Below are 23,618 nucleotides of genomic sequence, written 5' to 3' on the forward strand. Positions count from 1 at the left end.
TGTCTCACCGATTGTTTCTGATAGCTTATCAAATCGTGCCCACCAACCGATGCCCAAAATTAAAATCTCATATAATGGAATAGAGAGTTTGCTGAAAAATATTGTCCAATAATGTCTCCGGGCCCGATCAACTATCCGCTCGTGTATGTAAGTAATTAGTCCGGTGTGTATTCATCCCCTGCCATACACCCCAGTGGTGGATTGTATGGTACATAAATAAAATAGATGTAGGAACTAGCGTCAGAAATTGCACCGTATCTAAATATCATATATAAGAAGTCCGCCAGTAGATCAAAAGGTTCCCAGGGATTGGAAAACGGCTAACGTAACACCAATATTTAACAACGGAGACAAGGAGGAACCGAGTAATTACAGACCTATTTCCCTAACATCCATGTCATGCAAGGTGATGAAACATAAAGCTAGAAGCCGATAGCATGCGAGATAAGTATATTCTGCACTAGATTAAAGACTTGTGGAACGGTCACGTACGAAGTAAAGTCATAAATGTTGCTAGATTGAATCCAGTAAAATTCAATTTAGATGTTCTCTGCGGATTGGTCATCGGATCTATTTTATTCCATCTTTCCGTTAGCGAAAATATCACTCGGCATGGTCTCTCGCGAGATACCTTTATTTGCCGGCGATGCAGTGGTTCACTGAGATATCCGTAATCCTGAAGATAAAGTAACTTTATCAGATGACCTTAGTGCTATACAACGCTGGTGAGACGCCTAGAAATTAGAATTAAACTTAAACAAGTGTGATAATTTTTTGGGAAAAGAGCGACTCTCACCCGAACTCCGACTGCAACAAGAAGACCGAAATGGAATGTGTAGACTCGATAAAATACCTAGGAGTTACCCTAGGTATTTTATCGAGTTTACCCTAGGTTACCCCTAAATACCCTCACTCACGATCTCTCCTCGGTGAAACACTTACTAGAGGAAATATGTGGGCAAGATAACCATTATATTAGGATTTATTAGATGAGTATTGGGGATATGTGACGAAACTGCCAAGGAGAAATGTTATCTTTTGCTAGTGATGCCTCATTTAGAATATGCTGTTAGTATATGGCGTCCTCACGTAGTTGGATTGATTGCCGAATTGGATCGCATGCAGCGTTGAGGATAGAGGAACTAGATTTGAAAAACGATGCTATAAAAAAATGAGTAGCGTATCGAACCTATTAGAGAATTTATGTTGGCAATCACTCAAGGAGTAAAGGCTACATTACAGATTAATCTTTTTCATGAATTGGAAGGAAGTCTCCTTAGCAATTAAGTTGAAAATTTGTCATTGCCCCCATCGTACTACGGTAGAAGAGAGCATGCCAATGAAATTAGAGAGATTAGGTGCAGAACAGATAGATGTAAGATGTAATTTTTTGCACGAACGATAAGGGATCAGAATAAAGTTGTCCTACCTTGGTAGGGGTGAAATATTCATGTCAAAAATTAGTCTGGAGTGCATGTATTCATCCCCTGCCACACTCCCTAGCGGTAGCTTGCGGGGTACTAAAAATACTACTAATTACTAATATATCCCCTCTACTCCTAATCTTCCAGGCTGCTACTCCCACTCTAATGACGGTTGATGGGGCCACCAAAATATTTAGGAGGGTGTTTTTGCTTCTTTGTTTTTCTTATGTGTGTCCATGTTGGCGAATGAATTTTCATAAACCGTTATTATCGCAATAGTGCTATTTCTTCTTTCAATGGAAGAAAAATATATATTATAGTTACTGCCAAACATTGAGGCTAAGGCATACTCTCTAATTAATGCAAAAATTAAATATAAAAGTTAAGCAAAGCGATGTATTTTTTTACCCATGCAATACTTATTGTAAGAAAAAATCTAAATTTGTTGTAGAAAGGTAACCTATTGAATTAAACTACTTTGAAAAACGGTTTTTAGTTGGTATTTTAAATTTAGACAGGGCTGTCAGTTACATTCGGAAAGGCTGCCGCCGATGGGTTTTCTACCCTGCATGTAGCCGTGGCTGGAAGAGGGGTCCTTCTGGTTGCGTCACCCTCATGCAAGTGCCCGCGGAAGAGCGCGTCCGCATGAAAAACCTGAGGGGAAGAAGCCAGCGATCCAACGCACTGCCGCTTATGCACGCAATCCACTCAACCTTGTGCAACTGGCGGATTGAATGCCACGGTGAAAGATCTGTGAGCAGGATATTGGTTTTAAAAAGCGTTTCGAGAACTGGAAGCACTAGATATATTCAAGTCATGCGAGTTTTCCGTTGAGACGGAAGGAATTAATTGAGCCCGAATTGTATCGTCACGAGCGAGACCACAACGAGATGCTACGAGGGTAGGCTGAAAAGCAATGCGCACATGCTTATAGAGCAAGAAGAAAAACAAATGACAAGATCAAACAGAAAGTACATTTGAATGAAAATCTTAAGTTTCAAAATCAATTATTTATTTTTCAAAATAGTCACCGTCGAGGCCAACACATTTCTCCCAACGTGTAACAAGTTTTTTCATTCCATCACTGAAAAACTCTTCCGACTCTTCTCGAATCCAGGACTTGACTGCCACCTCCACCTCATCATCCGAGGCGTAATTATTACCCTTAAGGTGCCTCTTGAGTTGAGGAAATAAATCCAAATCGTAAGGCCTTAAATCGGTGGAATAAGGAGGGTGCGGAATCGGTTAAAATTTCAGGTTTTGCAGAGCCTCTCCAGTTGCGCGCGAGGTATTTCGACGAGCGTTGTCATTTTGTAAGATTATTGGCGCCTGGCTTTAACAGGACACTCTCGGCGTCCGAGTTGTCTGTATATACTGAGAAGAATTGACCGTTGCTCTTCGTTCCAGAAAATCGGTCACCTAAACTTGGTGAGCATTCCAAAACGCAGTCGTATTAGGGAAACCATCAGCTGAACAGAACTACGTGCACACGTCGTTTGACTCTTGAAACGTTCGTGACTAAAACAGTTTGGGGAAACATCACGTATGGACATTGCAAATACCAGCCCGAAGGCTCTAAAGTGTAACTAATCCAGGCAATCCATGGGATTTGAATTCCGTAGGCAATTGGTGATCGAGCCCTCGAATAGCAGCATTATGATTGAAAAAAATATACATTCAAATGATTCACTCCCAAATATACGCATGTGCTCGTATGTAAATTGGGAAGTGTCTCGAAACATTCCTACCCCTCCCCGGGGGGAAGATGCTGATGTGAAGGAGGGGATGGGATGAGGGATTGGTGCGGGAAAACGGACGAGGCCCTCTCTAATCTCCCGCGGAGAAACACATCCGAACGCGGAGCGAAGTGACGATGCCGAGGAAGGAGAAAACAGAAAAAAATGAGTGTCGTGTGGGAAAGACCACAGATTGTTATCTGATGGTCCGTCCGTTTAATTATTGCCACTTCGCATTTTTCGCTTGCGACAGCGGCGAAATGCCCCTCCTGCCCCCCCCCTCCCCCACTCTCCCTGCGCGTCGTGATTCTTCGCACCATGTTGAGGGACACGCCGTTTAGGATGGCGATGAAGGAAAAAATTGGCGCTAAAGGAAGCAGACGTGATAAAAAAAGCTCTCGTTGCGTGCGGGAGGGGGTAGCGTCGGTTCGGGGAGGGGGGAGCGAGTCCGCCGCCGAAAGGGCTCTCTCAATCGCCGGCCACATGCTCGGATTGCTGCCCCCTCATACCGCACGAGACGCGCGTCGGTCCCGGTCGCCTGCCCGAGAGACGAGAACTGCCGAGTGTCGCCCAGCCGAAGACGCACACTCGCCATGAGGGAGTCCGACGGCTTCCCGGAGTTCTGTAAGGAATACACACACAACCCACACATACATATATATATCCACATCGTGGTCTCGTGTTTTGTGTTTAAAATAATCGCCACGAGGTAACAAAGTAGGGGCGGCGTCAGGCCAACGTGTGAAAATGGAGCATTTTCGGGAGCGCGTGAATATATCACCATTTGCAATCGTACCGCGTAACTCTTCAATGTTATTAAGAAGCCACATGAATGGGAAGGAATTGGTTTTATCGATTTCTAAGTGTTTGTTCCTAAATCTTCTAAACCCTGACCGCACTTCGCTCCCCTCCCCGAGGAATCATCCCCCTCGAAGCCCGCCATCGCGCGCAATCGGGGTACGTGGGGTCAGGCGAACGACCCTGCCCTAACAAACCATGGCGACGTGCCGCCTTTCCTTCTTCTTGCGAGGATGTCACTCCTCCTGGAGCACATCCGATCGGATTCCCTCTCCAGAGAGCGAAGCAACCCCCCCCCCCCCAACCCTTTGCGTCCCCAAGGGGTTCGACCTCCGCCAAGTCTATTCGCTGCGAGGACTGCCTCGCTGCGAGTGCTCTACCGCGGCCGGTCCATCGCAGCCGCGACGATCACGGTCTCCGCTCCGATAGCATTTAGGCAGAATCGGTTTGCTCTGGACGGGATCTTCCGCGGCCATTGCTTGGGCGCGACCCACGATTTGCGCTGCCGAGGGAAACCGAGAAAGTGGTGCCGTCGTGATGTCGAGTGCATCGGTGAGCGTGGCAGTCGAGCAGGCCGCCATTAAGCCCGGTGTGTGCATCGTCCGGAGTGAGGGGCGTGCACTGATTCGGAGACATTTGTTTTCGGAGGTTGGCTATTCTGTGCGTATCCAACCGGAAGCAATCATACATGATACCATGGCTTCCCGCACAGAGTTCCCGGCTTCGATTCCCGGGGTGAGTAGTATTTTGGAATGTTCACTGTGCGGAGGCAAATTGTGAACGTGTTCATCGACTGAACATTCTACGCGCACGTTTCGGCAGAGAAGGGGGGGAAAGTGCGAACAGGGTTGCCAACTACCGCGATTTCCGGGGAAGGCACTCGATATTTGATATATCAATCCTCTAATCGTTTGGTGTCCAGATTCGACTTAAACCTCTCGCCTTATCTCTATAACTCATTCTTCTCACTAGATGTATGCCAACTAAACGTGGATTCTTGATTTTTTTCGATCTTGAGGAACACGCTATACTAAGGGCGGATTAGCGGAAAGGTTCCAGGGGTATGCCGCAATTACGAGTAGAAACCTGTATTTATTTCTTCGCCGCCAGAATCTTGGCCGCTCCGATTGAGCGAATTTTCGAGTCGTTATTCGTCTTGAAAGTAGTAGTAACCTTTCCACGGTTCCCTCGCGCGGGAATTTAGCATTTAAGAATTTATCTTTCGGGGTTTTGCATCCGTGGTGTAGCGGTCATTTCACGGGAATCTGTGCTCGATTGACGTATCGTCCTGTTCGAGCACCGCCTTCGTTCAGGGCACGCCACCGATGTGCTGCCCCCAATGAGGATGGAAATTAAAAGGAGAAGTCGAGGAGAGTTGGCTGACCTAACTTCAGAAAAAAATGAGATAAGTGGAAAATTTGCTCGGTATTTGATTTGACTGATATTCGTTTTTTTCGCGGTTGGATAAAATGGTCGATTGGTCAAGAGGATGAGCGTAGACTGGGGCTCTATGAGATGTCGGAATCAAAAGAGCGGAGAAATAAACTGAAGGTAAAGGGAAAAAAGGAAGAATTACAGTAATAGTGTAGGAAGAGTGGGAGCCCTCTTGGGAAAATTCAAAGAGAGCACGACCAGTGGATAGAGGAGATAATATTGAGTGTATAAATCGTATGTTGAAGATGTATTAATAATGAAGAGGAGAGAGAGCATTGGGTGGGGTCGAGGTTGGAGGAGGGAAGGAGGAAAGTGTTGAACAGAATGATGGGAGGAATGATGGAGCATGTGGAATTGAAGGACGGTTTTGATTTCTGAAGGATTGGAGTGCTTTGAGTGTCGTCTTTAATTGGCGCTTAGTAGATTGGCAATATTTATTTTGCGTCGCCATCAAAATCATACCTCGACCGTTAGAAGCACGAGGAAAGAATCAGAATTGAAGTTTCCACTGGAAAGAATTTATTGCGTCGACTAGTTACACTACACTGTAGTATCATCTGCTCCAGTGTAGTGAAACTAGTCGACAGCAATAAATTTTTTCCTGTGGAAACGCAAAGTGTCTTTAATTCTTTCTTCGAGTTTTACAAATGGATTTCCACAAAGTATCGGCCTTAATCATCTCTCAAATGGAGAAGGATTAATTTCGAGTCCAGCCTTTTATTTTGTCTTGTAAAGATGCATGTACAAGCCTATTGTATGTAGACCTGAGTAATGCGAAAAGTGACATATGAATCCTCTTTGAGTCTCGTCTATAAAATATGGAATCCTCACGAGGTTGGACTGATTGCCGAACTGAATCGCGTGCAGCGTAGAGGAGCTAGGTTTGTAAAATGTTGTTATGACAAACTTAGTAGCGTATCACAAATATTAGAGCAGCTAGGCTGGGGATCACTTCTCGTGGAGTGAAGGTTAAATTAAAGATTAATTCTCACGTATAAATTGGAAGGATGTCTCTACAGCGATGATGTGGAAAATTTATTATTGCCCCCATCATATTACAGTAGGAGATATCACGTTAATTAAATTAGACATTACGAGTAGAAGAGATGGATTTAAGATGTCATTTTTTCGAAGAACAATAGGGCATCATAATTACAGTATCCGAGTGTGGTAGGGTCATGTCATGTTATTCAGGTGTGTATTCACCCCCTGCCACACACCCTTGCGGTGGCTTGCGGGATGCACGAATAAATAGATAAAACATATCATCTGGCTTTGATGGCTACGGCCAGATGATTCCACAGTGTGGCGATACTAGTCGACGATTATAAATTCTTTCCTGTGGAAACGCAAAGTGTCTTCGATTCTTCCTTCGTGCTTTACAAATGGATTTCCACAAAGTATCGCCCTCAACAATCTCTCAAAACGTTTGGGCCTTGCCAGTAATAATAACTAATTGTCAGTGCCTTGTCCCGTGGTAGCTCATCCGGAGCTAAACAAAAAACCTGCGTTGAACAAAAAAGGCGGAAAGTGCAACGGAGGCGCCAGAACCCCCCTCCCCCAGGGGGGGAGAGTGACATAGCTGAAGGTGTGAGTGCAGGGTGCTCACGGATTGATCGAGGCGCACTGCATGCACCACATGGGCTTCAAATTCAAATTTTCGATCGACAAGTGAAACTTCTTCTAGTAAGAGAAATAATTTTTTCGGTGCCCCAAATATCCCCTCTGCGACATTTTTATGGAACGTTGTTTTTACCCTGAACGGGTTACGATGAACAGGAAAATTTAAACTCAGTGGCTTTTAATTGTGAAGGTTGGACGAATATTATAAATGACCTGTGGCGGATTTCTTTGGGAATTGAGGGTGAAGGAATGAGATGGCCAGAATCTAAATAAGAAGGCACTAATGCACGTAGCATAAGAGAAGCACGCATTGACCGAGCAATTTGGTGGGGCAATACCTTTCCCCTGCCACCTTCGGTCTCCCATGAAGACCTGGTTTCACAGCATTGGAGCATTTCACTTGATTGCGTGAACGTGGAACTTGGGTCTGCCAACACAAGGAAGGCAAATGGTGGGTGAATACAGTCGGAGTCTGGAATGTATGATGAGAGTGCCGTTGATGGAAAGAGGAGAGAGAGCTTGGAATCACAGAAGATTGTTGGCGCACTGGTTATAAATAAGATGGCGAGAAGAGAGTGTGCTCCTAGGGTTTGGCCGTGTCATGTTTGAGAGAGAATGGATGAGAGAGCAATCATCAATCTACCATGGACTCAAGGAATAGGGAGGACCGGTAGTCTCAGGGTCAGAAGGAACTTGTGCCAAAAGCAAAAGACATACCCTAGGACATAAATGAGAGAAAGTCTCTTGAATCATGGCTTTCCTTTACAACTGCCACACTGAAAAGGAACGGCATGAAGAGTTCTCATATATCGAACATTTTCACTGGAAACTTATTGATCCTTAAGTGCTGTGATAGACACCCAAGGGCCCAGAATCTCCTGTTGTCATAGTATCGCTAGAAGGGGTTTTCCAATACGTCATCCTCCCTTGAGCCCGGAAGGCAACGGCTAATATGCACACGCTTCAGCCAATAATAGGGTTCCATGTCCATCACATGCATTCTTAGTAAACATTTTATTTTTTCATGTCTACCAAATGCAGGTGGTAAAATAAGTTTGGTGATGCCATCAATCACCTGGAAAGGGGGGAGGAGGGTGGGGGTTCCCCCTTATCATTCTCTGCCCTTGGTGGAGGGGACACCCTGGGGGAAACCCTGGGTGATGGTGGAAGGGGGCAGTGAGCAGGATCCTTAAGCGGGGACAGGGAGGATATGGGGGATCCCATACCAGGGGTGGAGGGCACATTCAAGTATAAACCTTACCCTGAAAGCTGTCACGAGGGCGTGTGGCAGGGGATGTTAGATCAACACCAGTGTTATTGCTGGTTATTGGCATTCAATGTCTTTTTCCGTTGGAAATCATGGAGCTATTACTTAGGATCTGTAGGAGTTAATTGTATATTGGGAATACATTAATATGAAGTTGAAATAACGTAAACTAGAATAGTGGGTAATTTTGAAAAAGAAGAAAGTTGGTGTGCTAGGGTTATTGGAATTTTTGGATTTCCTTCAAACATGAAGAGAACAAACCAGGCTAAGTGAGACAGATACAGTTAAGTTTACTTATGGCACCAAAGACAGAATTATTAGGGCTCCTCCCTCAATCCAAGGATAAGGCCACCAGTTGAAAAAATAAGAGGAACAGACTACAGCCATAATGGATTCAGATATCCTTTTATTAAAATATATTCCATTATTATTATTATTAGGTAATCTACTGGTTAAGGTAGGTTTTGGATGGACACTACTAGCAAGTAAATATTTTGTGACTCCTAAAAAAACACAATCCAGCTACCTACTCTATATCAAGTCCCTCTTCATCTCTGTGTACTTTCTTCCTCCCTTCATCCCGTCCAACATCCCTATCCTGTTCCTTCCCTTTCCTTGTTTGCCTACCATTCTCCCCTTAATTACAGTCTTCAACATCCCACTGCTGGCCAATACCCCCTTCATCCACTTTTCCTGCCTCCATAGGATTTCTCCCAACAAACCCCTCTCCTCGCCCACCATACCAAGTACTTCCTCATTTGTTTTCTTCTCGGTCCATTTCACCTTCTCCATTCTTCTCCACATCAACATTTCAAAAGCCACCGGTCTACGTCTGTCCTCCTGCTTCAATGACCACGTTTCCGCGCCGTACATACCTGTAGCTACGCTCCAAATCAAAGTTTTTACGAGTCTTTTCTTAACATCCTTTCTCAACGTCCCTCTCATCAACTCCCTCCTCCTTGTATAAGCCTCTTTGCCTAGCGCAATTCTTCTCCTTACGTCCCTACTACTTTGACCGTGTTGGTCCGAAACACTACCGAAATACGTACTCATCCACCTGCTCTAGTTTTTGCCCTCCTATTTCAATGTTTCGCTTAGCCTTTTTCTTTCTAGAAAATCGCATAACCTTTGTTTTATTAATATTGAATATCATCCCATATCTGTCGCAATGAATTTCCAATTCACTTAGCAACGTTTGCTCCAACCCCTTGGCTGACTGACAAACTAAAGATTGGTCATCAGTGAACCTAACTGATTTTACGAATTCCCAGCCCACTTTCATTCCTACCTCCAGTTGTGTATTTCATTATATAATAAAATTAAAAAGAAAAATTGCAAACATAAATAATCAATAATTTGCATGTTTTTCCACAGTCCCAAATTTATTTAATAAATATAAATGAATGCCATCTTCTACCATAGGGATAGAAGCAACAGTCGTGGGGAGCTGCAATATTACACTATCAGTATTATGTTGCTTTACTACTGAGAGTTACCAACATAACGAGTATTTGCAAATGACTAAAAGACCACATTCAGTGACATTTTGGGTGATGATGATACAGTGAAAGTTATAGTCATTTTAGAAATTTGAAGGAGACTGGAAAAGTGGAGGCAGAAAATATTGAGAGGCAACAGGATTTTTCAAGACAGAGATGGGAAGAGGAAAGTGACGGCAAGGGGAAGAAAAGAATGAGCATTTTGAATGGAATAGAAAGAAAACATGCAGAGCTTAAGAATGAATTATTGTAATATGCAGTGTCTAATTTAGGATTGTTTTGTCTCACATCTCTTAGGACCTAGGAGGACCTCAAGTTATAGACCCAGGGGCAATATAAACCTATCCTAATCTTGCAGGCTACTGCTGATAACTCTCATTTAATAATTCAGGGCATTTTCACATTGTTGGACGTATAGTAGAGATGATTTTATTGATGCTGAAATTTTAGATAAATACCACTTTTTTTATGATGCATGGCAAACCTACCTTGACCCAAATTTGAGTATTAGTAGTTTTGAGGGGAGGCGACTGACAGCTGAGGTCATTTATGTCATTAGGGATGAAGAGGAAAGGATGAAGGGTGGGGAGAAAACCAGCATCAGCATTGACCTATGCTTAATTGCTGCTGGGGTTCAAACCCAGGCCCACTGGGCGGGATACACTGATCTAATCCCCCTCCAATTTAATCAATAAATATTGGTGTCCTAATGCCTCCTATCATATGTGCTTATGGAGGTTTGTAGGTAATAATGTAAATGCAGATCTTTGTAGCAATGTACCCACAGCTTGCAGTGAGATTTCTCTCTTCTCCCTCGGCACAGGTTTATTGGTGCACAATTCGAATGCAAAAGATTGGAAATTGAACGGTGCCAACTTAATTCTAATCAAAGAATCATGATATGAACTTCAATGTTCATTGCCCCTGATATACCACCGACTGCATTTCCAATTTACACACATGAAGTTATGATCTACTCGAAACTAGTAAGGTTAATCAACGTTTCAGATTTTATTTTTGAAAGTAAAATGAAAAGCTGCATCTGTTGTCATTTGGTTACATTCTCAACTTTTGCAGCTGGAGTCTCATCCATTTTTTTTTAATCATTGGTACATCCCCTGCCAATTGCTTTGTTTGCCGTTGCCTGAGTTGCACATTGCAGGAGCAAGTTAGCTTTCATTAGTAACTCTATTCTACTCTCCATTTAAACCAGTGTCAAACAGAATGGATGGACATGAATCCTTTGATCAGTATCCACAGTGAAAAATTGAAAATTATGAAATCACCACTTATCAGATCACATGCCACTGAGAAATACAAATATTCAAATCTTTTGGTTTCCCACACAGGGCTAAGTGAAATGAACAGGTAGATTTATTGCTATGCAGTGTATTCCATTTTTGAGGATTTAATCCAGAAGTGCCTAAGTGGCTTTTTTCTGATGTTTCAATAGAGTCAGAATTCATTCTTAGCTTTGAAACCATTCGAATGACTACAAAACAGTATACAAGTATAACTCACTTCATTTACAATAATTTTTTAACATATTTCACAAAATAAATTGGAATTTTTTAACCCATGTTTGTGCTTGTCATGATGTCTCTGACATAGAAAATCTGTAATATGCATATAATTGAGATAAATATAAAAATTTAATGGAATTTAATAAAATTACCTGAATTTTAAAAAAATTGATTACAAAATAAATCACATATGCCCGAAATAAGTATTAATTGAAATATTCATGAATAAAATATGAAAGAACTGCAGTCCTCATTCTCTTTTATCTTAGAAAACAAAATCCCTTGAGACGTTTGTAGACAAGCTTTGATTGCCAAATTCTTCATTGAAACCTGAGTTCTGAGACTTATCTCTGGGGAATTGCATTATTATTCGGTCTTTTGGGTTTAATTTTTGGAAAATTGTCCCCTGCATGACTAAAAGACAGGTGGCACTTGCTCAAATGCAAAGAGGATTTAAGGGCAGAACAGGGAATCATGCCCTGTTCCCTAATCCTGGAGGAATTGGCCTAAATGTCATTCAAAATATTTTTTCCAAATATGCAGTGGCTCCTCACTTTTAAGATGAGTTTGCTCTGCAGTTTTGCAGTGAAACTTGAATTCGTGAACAATGCTTCAGAACATGGTAACAAGGTAGCTGAAAGGCATTTGGGCCCAGTGATGATGAATTAATGTGAAGCTACGATGAATAAACATTTTTATATGTGTAGCTAACTATGCGTGTAATTTTTAAATGTAAGAATTCAATTTTCTTTGTCTTAAGTTTTAACAAGTCAAGTACACATTTTGACCTTTTCTGTCTGATCCAAGTACTTTTGTTTATTCATCCTGAAAATTCATGGTACATGTTATGGGCTGGGAAATATGGTAATTAGTACTGAAAATACTGTAGCTGTTAATATTCTCATATATTGCATGGCATCTAATGGCAAAAATGAATGGTTGGCCATGAGTAATGGAGCATTCAAATTGTATAATTATATCTGCGGGTAAAAATCTTATATGTATAATGGTGACATGCCAGTATTGAATGCTGCATCCTAAATTTTCCTTGTATTGTTCATTAATCGGTACCTCTTCATGGCACAAACACCAAAGACATCCATTCACTCTATAGAAGATACAGGATTTTGAACTTCACAAGTATGATACTATTCAACCAACTTTGTGTACTATTGTGTGAATTTTACCTTATTTTAAGTTTACAGTGTAAAAGTCTTGTCTCCATTGCATTTACTAAAATTTCTTATATTTCAATGTGTAATGTTCCTTGACCAATTTTCCCATACTTTTTAGACATTAAAATGACTCTGAGTACCTTTAATGCTTCCATTGTACAAGTTTTAAACCTATAAATGCTGCTACCATTAATAAAATGTAATACTGTCAATAGTGGCCCAAAAATGAGCAACGAGGAGTCTATAGGTCTTACTATGCTGTTGATTTAAGGGCTTGACACCTCTCAAAAGCTAAAAGGTCCCAAGGATATTCCATACTTCCATAATTTTGTCCCATGTTTCATCACCTATGGTGAACAGCTTTTAGACTGTTTTGAATAATAAAATACCTAAGGGTGACAACATTTTCAGGATATTTTAATCATTTCATTGATATTCCAAAACGAATATGATGCTTTGCCTGAATTTCTCTGGTTGAAACAAAATAAATCTTTACTCCATATTGCCTGTCTGATATCAATAAAGAAGCACCATTTTTTTCATAAATCAGAAATATTAGCCAAATTAGACAATCAGAACTATACTGCCAAACATATGACCTATGATACTTGTGGGACCAAATCAGTATTCTTTTACATTTCTTGAGTTAAATATTTGCAAGGATCCTGAAGTTAAAGATAGAGTTGATTACCACTTTGGTTTATAGTAGGTACCTACCCGCTTACTTGCTCTCTTTTAAAATAATAAAATAAGATGAATATTACAGCCTGGAAATTTTTAAACAGACAGTGATAATTGTTGGGGCAAAATTAGTTGATTTAAAATGGGTAATATGGATAATAATACATTTTATTTGTCCAGCGATCAAGTAGTTACAACTGTTACACTTGATATAAGACACGTCAGGTATAAGCCAACCTACATCAAATCATTACTCAATGTATGTCGATTACCTCTCTTTTCACTTGCAAGCAGAACTTAAATGTGAAATATGATTATGCAATTAGTATGTGAGTTTGAATACTGCTTACCTTTTCTAATTACACACTTATCAAATTCATTATTTCCTTACTCACATGAAATCGAGGGTTTTTCCCTCTACAATAAGCCTTCCAGGCAAATTAAACTTTAAATGGCCAGGTAATCTAAAAGAAATGGAATCCAAAGCTATTGAATTAACTCAATTTTTTCATTCCAGATGGTGATGCCAGCCTACTGAAAGGGAACATCACGCAAAAGGGTTTTTCTAATTTAAATGATAACTCAACTTCATCAGAAAAAGTCAACATGATGAAGGAGGCGGATCTTATGTTTGGTGAGAAGAGTGACGGTGAAATTGGAATCTCTGCTTTTATCAACATGCAAATATATTTTTTATAAATCTCATGTTACATCATATTTTTCTCCTTAGATATCCTCATCCCCACCATCATCATTGGAATCCTTCTCATAGGGAATGGGGTTATATTATTTATCATATTCCATTTCAAAAAAAGGTAAGAGCCCTTAAAGTGAAGAAATTCTCTTTTGTTATTTAAAACAAACTCTTCCTAGCCCCGAGCATAAAAGTTTGAATAAATATTGCTGTCCATGAATGATTCAATACAACTGATGTAGTGAGTTGTTATGTCAATAATGGGTTACTCAGACTCATTGCAAGTGACAGAGTAAAACTAGTTCAGAAAAGAATCACTTGTGATCTCAGACTTCACATTCCTTTAATTTCGAAGAGTATTCTTGGGCCTTAACAGACGCATGTAACTTTGAAAGCCTGAAACATCCTCAATCCTCATCTCAACAATAATTTTCCAACTCCAATGTCATTTTGTGTTCGCGAGGTAGATATGAGCTTTTGTATCCCCAAACAGCATGTATTCTTTGGAGCCATTTAATCCATTACTGATATTAAGACAAGGAATGCTAGTAATGGGAAATCTATAGTCACATTGGAAATCACAGAAAATCAATCGCAGTGTATGTACCAGGAAAAAGTCAGTGTGGCCAACCCACAGGTTGGTTTAGCAGGTGAAGGCTGAGCTCACCTCATATTAAGCAATAGGCAACATGTGAAATGCACACATCAAGCCAGGGGGCTCGGTTCCTCTCCCAGTGCCATTTTGGGTTCCTCAGGAAATTCCGGTACCAAAAATATGAGTAAGCTTGGGTGAAGCTGTGAGTGCTCACGGTTGCCACCTGGAATCAAACCCAGGTCCTCTGGTTAGTAGCGGAACACTCTAGCCACCGGACTGTCAAATCTCTCTTGCAGTGCACTCTTCAGAAAATAAATAAAGTTGATAGATGTTTGAGTATAGCATTAATGTAGTCGTAACAATAGTAAACGATGAAATTCAAACCTGTAGAAGTACTTGTAGCAAAACGATAGGAACAGTAAATACGAACAAGATAGAGAAACCATTGACTGCAGACTAAATGATTAGAAAATAAGAGGAGAGAGGGAAGTGGAAGAATGTAAATACAGAATTGGGTAGAAGGAAGTACAAAATGGGGAACAGTGAACTGAGTTGACAAACTAACACAGTGAAAGAAGCAGTGCAAGAATAAAAAGCATTTACAGTCTTACTGTCTACAGGTCTACATGTTGCCCAGGACAGCCATGACTGATACCCAACGAGCCGTTTTGAAATAGGATAACTGAAGAATTAACTAATATTATACTTCATGTTTTAATAATTATGTCCAAAGATGAAGCTCACCAGGAGTGGATTTAAAACCAAAATATTTGACGAACCCCTTTCCCAGTGCATCAACCACTTCCACCAAACAAGGTATCAATGCAATGGGAATTTCTCTGATACAGTACCACTCTAATTAAGAAAATCAGTGAAATGGCTGTCCCTCTGTGGTCTGAAGCCTGTGGAGCCACGTCACAGAGGACCAAATGGACCGCCTTTGTTCAGGCTCCTTCCCTAAGATCTATTTCACTTACCTATGCCAGATAGGACAAAGGGTTGAAGCCAAATTACAAATGAAAAAGTATTAGATATGGTAGGGGAAGAGTGGGAGATTTGGAGGATTGTTGGGAGAAGTCAAAAGGAGGCAGGAAGGGTGAGTGCAGAGTGTTTTGATTGGTGATTGATGGAATTGATGGAAAGACAATGGTCGAATGCTAGGAGGGTGAGGTGGGGGAGGGAAAGAGGCATGTTGGACAGAATGAGAGGAGGTAGAAAGTATGTTGATTGAAGAAGGGTTTATTGTAGTATAGTAAAGGTGTCAGGTTGTATCTTTTTAGACTAGGATTACAAATATTGCAATGGTTAGTCTGTGTCCATCCAAAACCTTGGTAGATTGCTGAATAATGAAACAATATATATCTCAAAAGATTTGGTTTTTTGCCCAGCGCATTGTGTATATGAGTCTTCTCAGGTTGCCATGTCAAGCAATTCCCTGCCAAAATTTCTAAGACTAACCCCGCCATCATCTTCAGGATGCTCTGGCCAAGTTTCACCTAAGTTATTATCATTTGAAAAACCTCAAGCAATAATTGTCAGTACAACAATATTCATGTGGCACAAGGCAAAGGCACTAGCAGGGGATCTTATCTTGTGGACAAAATGGATGCATCCTAAACCATATGAATTCCATTCAATTCATTAAGATCCACCAGTTTAATGATTTGATGATTGTTATTATATTGCATATGCAGGTCAAATGAATTTTTCTGAAAGATTATTATATATCATTATTATTCTGAAAGTATATCAATTTCAATGGCAGAAATTTATGTTGCCACCTTTCCCTCTTTAATTAGTTTTCTCCATCAGTTCTTAAATTTTGAAATTATGTTTATTCATATTAATTATCAAATTGATTAATATTCACTATATTTAAATACAGAATCAACTGAGTGAATCAGGCTCAATAATAACTGAAAATTATATTGCTGCCTTTGGCATTTCATGAAATTCTGATTGCAAAAAAATCAGTACAATAATTTCGATTCATTGAAGTAGGAGTAAAACCAAATCAAACTCTTATAGAAGAAGAGAAAATGTATTGTTTTCTACCTGTATTAGTGTATCATATATTTATCATCAGTGATTATTCCTCTTCTTAATACTTTTTCAAGACTGAAAGAATAAGACCATTGAGGTAGACGGGTAGACAAACTTCTCGCATGATCTGAAAAATGGAGACCCATTGAACCCCGAAGAAACTATCTGGAGGTGAAGCTGCCCAAATAGTACCCTATGACCATATTGCACGAGTGTAGATCCAAAATGCTCTCTCAATGTAATTTTGGCTTCCAAAAGAGAAATATAAGAAAGGTGGGAATTGTAAGGATTGCAAATGTTCCCAATCAAAACTATGCATAGGCATGTACCAAGCTTTACAACTGTGCAATATCAATTAAATCTTAAATGAGATATTCCTTCTCACTGAAGTTAAAAAAACAATGTATCATATAAGATATTCTTTATCAGAGTTGAGTGTTTTTGATTATTTATTCACTTTTTACGGAAATTTGTGTGTACTTAGCAATTCTTTCAGTTACATCTGCAAGTAAGCTCATATTGAAAATAAATTGAAATTAGCAAAAATATAAATAAAAGCAGTGTACCACAACACTGGAAGACTATCTGATTCTTCCCTGGGGAATGGATCACCAATGTTAACTTGAAGAGTAAAATTTATTCCTCAAAAATAAATGAGAGGATCTCATCAACAACCAATATTTAAGACTGTGGTCATGGTTTTAGTGTAATGTTTAAAAGAGGTAATCTGTGTCTGGAAGTCAGTTAACTACATTTGGCTATCATTTATCAGATGCTGGTAAATGTCAGGATGATTTCACACACAGCTAAAGAGGATCTCAGGATCATCAATAAGAAGATGGAGAGCAGGGCAAATGATAACTTAAGGATGATACGTTTTGGCTCAGGAAGGGTAGAAGCATATGTGATCCCATTGTAGTAATGAGATCACTAATAAGAGAGGCGCATAGAACACACTCAGGATGTATTTGTATGTTTAGTAGATTTTGAAAAGGCATTTGATAGAGTATATTGGGAAAAAATAATGAATATATTTCAGAAAATAGGAGTAGATGGGAGGGAGAGGAGGCTAATCCACAACCTGTGCATGTCTCAGACTACTCAGGTGCAAATGGGGGATGGACAGTCCGGATGGGCCATGTTAGGAAGATGAGTGAGGCAAGATTGTTACCTTTTACCTTTATCATTTCCATTATTACCTTTGCTGTTCAACGTATATGTGTAGGAAATGATCAAAGAGACATGGGAAGAACTGGAAATAGGAATGAAAGTTGGCGGGCAATTCTTAAAATCAGTTAGGTATGCTTGCGACCAAACTTCAGTTTGTCAGTCAATCAAGGGGTTGTAAGCATTGCTGAGTGAATTGGAAATGAGGCAAAAAAATGGATAAAGGGATGTATGGATCAACAGTGGGATGTTGAAAATTTTGATTGAGGTGAGAATGTTGAGAAAAAGAGGAAGGGGCAGGAATAGGATGGGGATGTTGGACGGGATGGAGGGAATCTACGGAGATGAAGACAAACTTTGTTGTGTTCGTTTAGGAGGGAAAAGAGGATTATTTGGAAGTTAGTTCATCCAAAGCCTCCCTTAACTGGTTGATTATCTATAATAATTAAATGTCAAGGGACATGTAAAAATATAGATAAAGGAATAATATGACAATATAGACAGATTTTTCTTAAATGTTATATCATATTTAACGTTGATTAAGGTTACATACGAATGTTAATCAGTGATGAAATGTGAACAATTTTATCAGTTACATTTTTCATTAATTTTTCTTTTCAGGAAAATGGCAACAGAAATACAGGAAGAGGAGCTTAGGACAGCCCTAAATGGAACTGAAACAACCACAGTAAGACCATCAGATGTGTAATGGAAGAATTAGGCAATGAAGTCATGGAAAGCGGCTGTTCTCTTCATTTTTTCTTTCAATATGTATGGACCCTCACTTGAACAGATATTTTAAGTCCTATAAAATGCATTAGACATATTTGTGATGTCATTTGTACCTATTCATAAGGGTTACACTGATGCATTGTATACTATTGTTAAAAGCAAAGCACAGCCATTAAGATGGTAATTTTAATGCTTGTGCATCGTTAAGATGCCTTTCATTGCATTGGGCAATGTTTGTGTTCTCTCAGGGAGACTGACTGTTATTTAGCAATCAACATGTTAGATTATTTAAATATGACAATATCCACAGGATTCTTGTCCTCAATAAACGACTTAAAACCAATTTTGAAACCAAACAAATTTTTTTTAATAATTTGTGATAACGAAAGCCACATCTTCGTATATGAAGTCCCTCCTTGTTGTTCATGTAGCTTTCATGCTGTTTCTATTCCAAATCCTTATGAAGACAATGATTCTATCCTGAGAAGGAAGCTATAAAGGCAATGAATTTGCAATTTGAACCAGCTAAAGCAGCAATGCACACCTCTGAAAGGAAATTAGTCAATAAGTTTTCCTTTAAAATATAAAATTTGAAATGAACAATTTATCTGCAAGAAATAAGTAGATTACGATATTCTGGCATTTTTAGCACAGACTATTTATGTAACATAATAATTGAGTTTTAGTCCGAAGCATAGCATTTTGTAATTTTAAAAAATGTGAAGGAATGGTTCATTCACTACAAAGTTTGATAAGATGATATTAAAATAATGGAAGCAATAAGAATTGCCAATGCAAACATTTCATATTCATTTATGTTTAAATTTTTTATAAATGTACTAGTTCCAAGTGCTGAACTTTATTTATCACATTCCAAAGAATGTTTGAGGAATGAATCGCATTGAATAAATATTCTTTGATTAATCATTTGTGTTTCACTTTTATTTTCAACGTTGTGAGACAGGTCATTATAACCAGCTCCAAAAATGTTAATGCACATACTTGGGCATTCCGGTCATTTGGTCCAGCTTTCAGCCACGAAGAATGAAGATTAGAAACCAGGTGGAACTTAGCCCACAGAGCATTGTTTCCAGAGTTGGACTGGAGCTGGGCTGGGCAATTTTGAGTGAAAATGTCAAAGACAAAAATCACTATTGGGTATAGGAAACAAATTAATCTTATGCCAATGATAGTATAATGGATTTGAAAAATATGGAGCTCAAGCAATGAAATGGTCTTGTTCCCAGCATTGGAAGAGGTAAGGCCTTCATGGTTGGCAAGAGCGATAGGACAAGAAATGGCTGCGGTAAGAATACAATGGAGTTACCTCATATCTGACACCAGTTCCCAATACACAACAGGCATGGGATAAAATGATATCTGAGAAAAGACCACAGGCTTAAAGCTGATTTAAAACTCCTCCGCAACACCCTTAACTCCACTATTGATTGCCCTGAACCGCTCTCTCTCTCTCTTCAACTTCAGGATACCAATTCAATCCACTCCCGCACCCACTCCCTACTCCATCTCTTCCTATTCCTAGGATATCTCTCACCGAGCGCTCACCTTTACTATTTCGCCTCTCCTCCCATCTAAATTCACTCCCCCTCACACTCTCCATCCTCTTTATTTGCCATGTAATAATTTCACCACCTAAGCTTTATCCCACCTTTCAATAAATTAAAATAATTCCCCTGTCCACATTCAGTTGTCGTTGTTTATTGTTATGCTGTTATTGTATTTTGTCCTCTTACACGTTTCTGTTATATTTTTCACTGTAAATTGGTCCTACTGCTGTATATGAATAATTTTGGGGGATCGAGATGGTGCGGGGGCTAGCGCACTGGCTTCCCACCCAGAGGGCCTGGGTTCAAATCCCGGCGGTGTTGAATATTTTTCAGAGGTATCTCGATCCCTCCTTGAGGTGCTTTGTGGAGGGCACTTTGAGTGAGTACGCCGTCCGTCGGATGGGACGTTAAACTGCGGACCCCTTGGCGCCTTTCGTAAAGAGCAGGCTAATGCCGACGCCGGGTTTCTCTCCACCCTTCATCCTTTCCTATCCATCCCCTATGGCGCAAATGACCTCAGCTGTCGGTCGCCTCCCCTCAAAACTACTACTACTACTACTACTATGAATAATTTTTTAAATAAATAAATATCTAAGGATAATCTGAAAGATCTCTATGCTGTAAGACTGTGTTTAGACATGACCATTGGAAGATAATTTTTGATACCCACAGTACAGGTTTGAATCATTATGATGTGGACGGAATTCTAATTGGTGATACTAGTTTGGGAACAGAAGATGAAATATGAGAAAGCCTTAGGAAGGGGAAATTAGAGCTGTAGAGCAAACAATAGAAAAGAAGATTTGAAAAGTTTTCCATGGGAGGTATGACTACGAGGATGGAAGAACCTGACTCCACATTAGAGGAGAACAGGGCTGATTATGTCACATTAAAAAAGATTCATTCAAGCTAACTCAATACACTTGTCTCACTGAGTTCTTCTCATGCAGTGTGGCATTAGGTGTTATCACTTATCGGTTGACGTAAAAATTCCAATGCCCCCTCTCTCTCCACCTACTTTCCCCTAAATTAGTGCACCAACAGGCATTAGCACTTGGTTGCATTGGCACTTTTATGCCAATGCATCTGAAATCAATACACTGACCTAATTATTACATTCTCCAAATCAATAAACTCCCTTGTCAACATCCTGTTCAACTTTTCATCAATCTCAAGGCTTACTTAAGGAGGTGTGCAGTGACTATGTTAGCACTCGTATCTTACTGGACTGGACACTGCCTCCATTTGAAATGGATTGTCTACTGGAATTTCCATCTCAAGAATGGGATATTTATTTTTAATTAAAAACTGGTTCATAATAATCCCCAAGCAATGCATGAGTAGTTGCTCTTAAACAATCATTTAGCATGCTCTTCGAGGGAGCAAAAATAACTACTGGACCACTGTGAAAATATTCAGGTGGTTGAAGAGCCTCCATGCCCATACCTGCGAGGCGTTTCGACTTCATCTCGGAGTGTCCCTCCTCTGCAAGCCTCTTTCCTGTAGGTCTTGCTGCAGTACTTATTCTTGACCTTATGCTTGCCTTTTTAGCCCCCTCCAGGCCTACTCAAGAAATATAAGACAATTCATTTAACAACATATAAACATTTATTCTTCCCTACTTTTTTCTCACTAACTTTCATCCATTGCTCTAGCATTCCATTACACCTAATTGTGCTCTCCATGTCAGAATGCATTTGACACTGCTTGCCAATCTGCCTAGTCCCCATCGAGACTACAAATATACCCATGCAAGGCTACTCTCTAGTACTCTGTAGTAAAATTTTATTTGTGAACTTGACGGTAAAAAAATGCTAAATAAATATAAATTTCATGTTGAATATTTACAATACTATTCATGTTACTTTGGGAGTGCAATTCTCTAATTTTAAAGATATGAAATGACTTGATGAGGTTTTTCAGTGAATTAATTTCAGCCAACCTAATGGAAATTATAGTGTGCACAAATCATCTTTGATAATAAAATACATGAATATGAGGAAAAAATTTTTCCAGTAGTTGATAATTTTAAACACTAGAATTTAGTTTAGTTTTTAGAATCATTAAGTCAGTCTCAGAAAGCTGGCAGATGAGTCAGCTTTGTTGTATATTTTCTTTTTAATTAATTTATATTACCATTATAATAAATATTTGATGCAAAAATTGAATGGATTAGTTGACAGTTATTTACCTGAGAAAAATCTCCAAGTAGAAAAAAACTGCAACATAGGATTTCACATTTTCTTACATATTCAAGTCATTGCACACATTTTCCTGAGCCAAGAGGGTGATCATATAATATTTTTATCGGTAGAGCACCTAATAATAATAGCAATTGCAGTTCTGAGAAGCTGACATTTTCGAGTATTTGGTCTTCTCTTCAATAACCTTCAGCCCCACTTCATTACCAGTGTTTTCTAAAATGTTAAACATTTCTCTCAGGTCATTCGCATTTCATGCTATTAGTGCTATATAATCCGCATATGCGAATCCTTGCTGGGATTTATGCACAAAAATACTCTTACATTCAATTCTTTCATCACATTAAATTAGGGCCAGGCTCAATAGTGCAGCTGAGAGAGCATCTCCTTGTCTTATCCCTGAGGTCATATTAAATGCACTACTTGTTCTACCCCCAATAAAGGCTTTACATTGTGATTTGGAGAGAGAATATGCTATGGAAACGGGACGAGATTTTTGGACTGTAGTCTTTGTTGAGTTTAAAAAACAAGATTATTTTCTAGACTAGAAAATATAACTAATTTTAATATATAATAACATTTAACTTTATTTTTTTAAGATAACTTGTTTGATAAACCATTGGAAAATAACTGGAAGGGAGGCAAGAGTTGAAGAGGTCAAGGTGAAAGGCAATCATAACATTATGGAGTAAATTTGTAATTGCTTCAACTCCTATGTTATCTGGGCAGAAGAAGGATTTGAAAATGAAATCTTTTTCATGCTCTTTTATCTCGTTGATTGTTGCGATTTCAAGTTTGGGAGTGGGACAGAATTTGAGAGAATTGACATAATCTGCAACTGCATGTTCTGTGTTATGGTTCCTTAAGTCTGTGCAGATTCTTAAGGCATCATGTAGATGATGAGGAACTTACAGCAGCAATTTTCCACTAGGCAACTGTAACTATCCAATGGAAAAGTGCTTCTATTAGTTCTTTGTTATGTCCGAATTCCACCACTTCACGCCTGGAATAACCCATTTTGGTCAAGTAGATGCTCGAAAAATACGTCAGCCTTTGATGCAAGAGAGACGAATGGATTATTTTTTATTCTAGAAAGAGGCAGTGCTTGCTTTTTGCCCTGAGATATGCTTTGTTATTTCATATGGAATAAAAGAAGTCTTGAAAAGAGTATAATTTTGAAAACTAATACGGAAATATTTTAGAAGGTGCATCACCCAAACATCATTCGAGATCCTCTACTTGCTTAGTTTCTTTGGCGACGGGACACCGGGATTGCAGGGTTACAGTGCCAACCCTGCAGCGCCCACCTCTCCGGTCTCTCCAGGGGGGTCGCCGATTAACGCTATTAAGCTGTTATTCGGGAGAATGTGGGCGGCGGCCGGGCGGAGATTCAAACGACCGACGAATGCGTCGTGGGCAAGGGGGCGGGGGGAAGGCGGGGGTGTGATGGACGGGGCG

General features: G+C 39.8%; 1 protein-coding gene across 1 annotated transcript in view; it reads left to right on the forward strand.

The window, feature by feature from the left end:
- Nucleotides 1-19,287, forward strand: part of LOC139689571 (uncharacterized) — a 246,262-nt gene extending 226,975 nt beyond the window's left edge. Inside the window, exons 8-10 of the mRNA XM_071586734.1 lie at nucleotides 13,678-13,794; nucleotides 13,891-13,975; nucleotides 18,281-19,287. Coding sequence (XP_071442835.1) covers nucleotides 13,678-13,794; nucleotides 13,891-13,975; nucleotides 18,281-18,368 — 290 coding nt within the window. The 3' untranslated portion in view covers nucleotides 18,369-19,287. The remainder of the gene's footprint in view (nucleotides 1-13,677; nucleotides 13,795-13,890; nucleotides 13,976-18,280) is intronic.
- Nucleotides 19,288-23,618: the final 4,331 nt, after the last annotated feature.

This window comes from Hetaerina americana, unplaced genomic scaffold (genome assembly GCF_022747635.1).
Source record: "Hetaerina americana unplaced genomic scaffold, ioHetAmer1.1.p SCAF_25, whole genome shotgun sequence".
Classification (NCBI taxonomy): domain Eukaryota; kingdom Metazoa; phylum Arthropoda; class Insecta; order Odonata; family Calopterygidae; genus Hetaerina; species Hetaerina americana.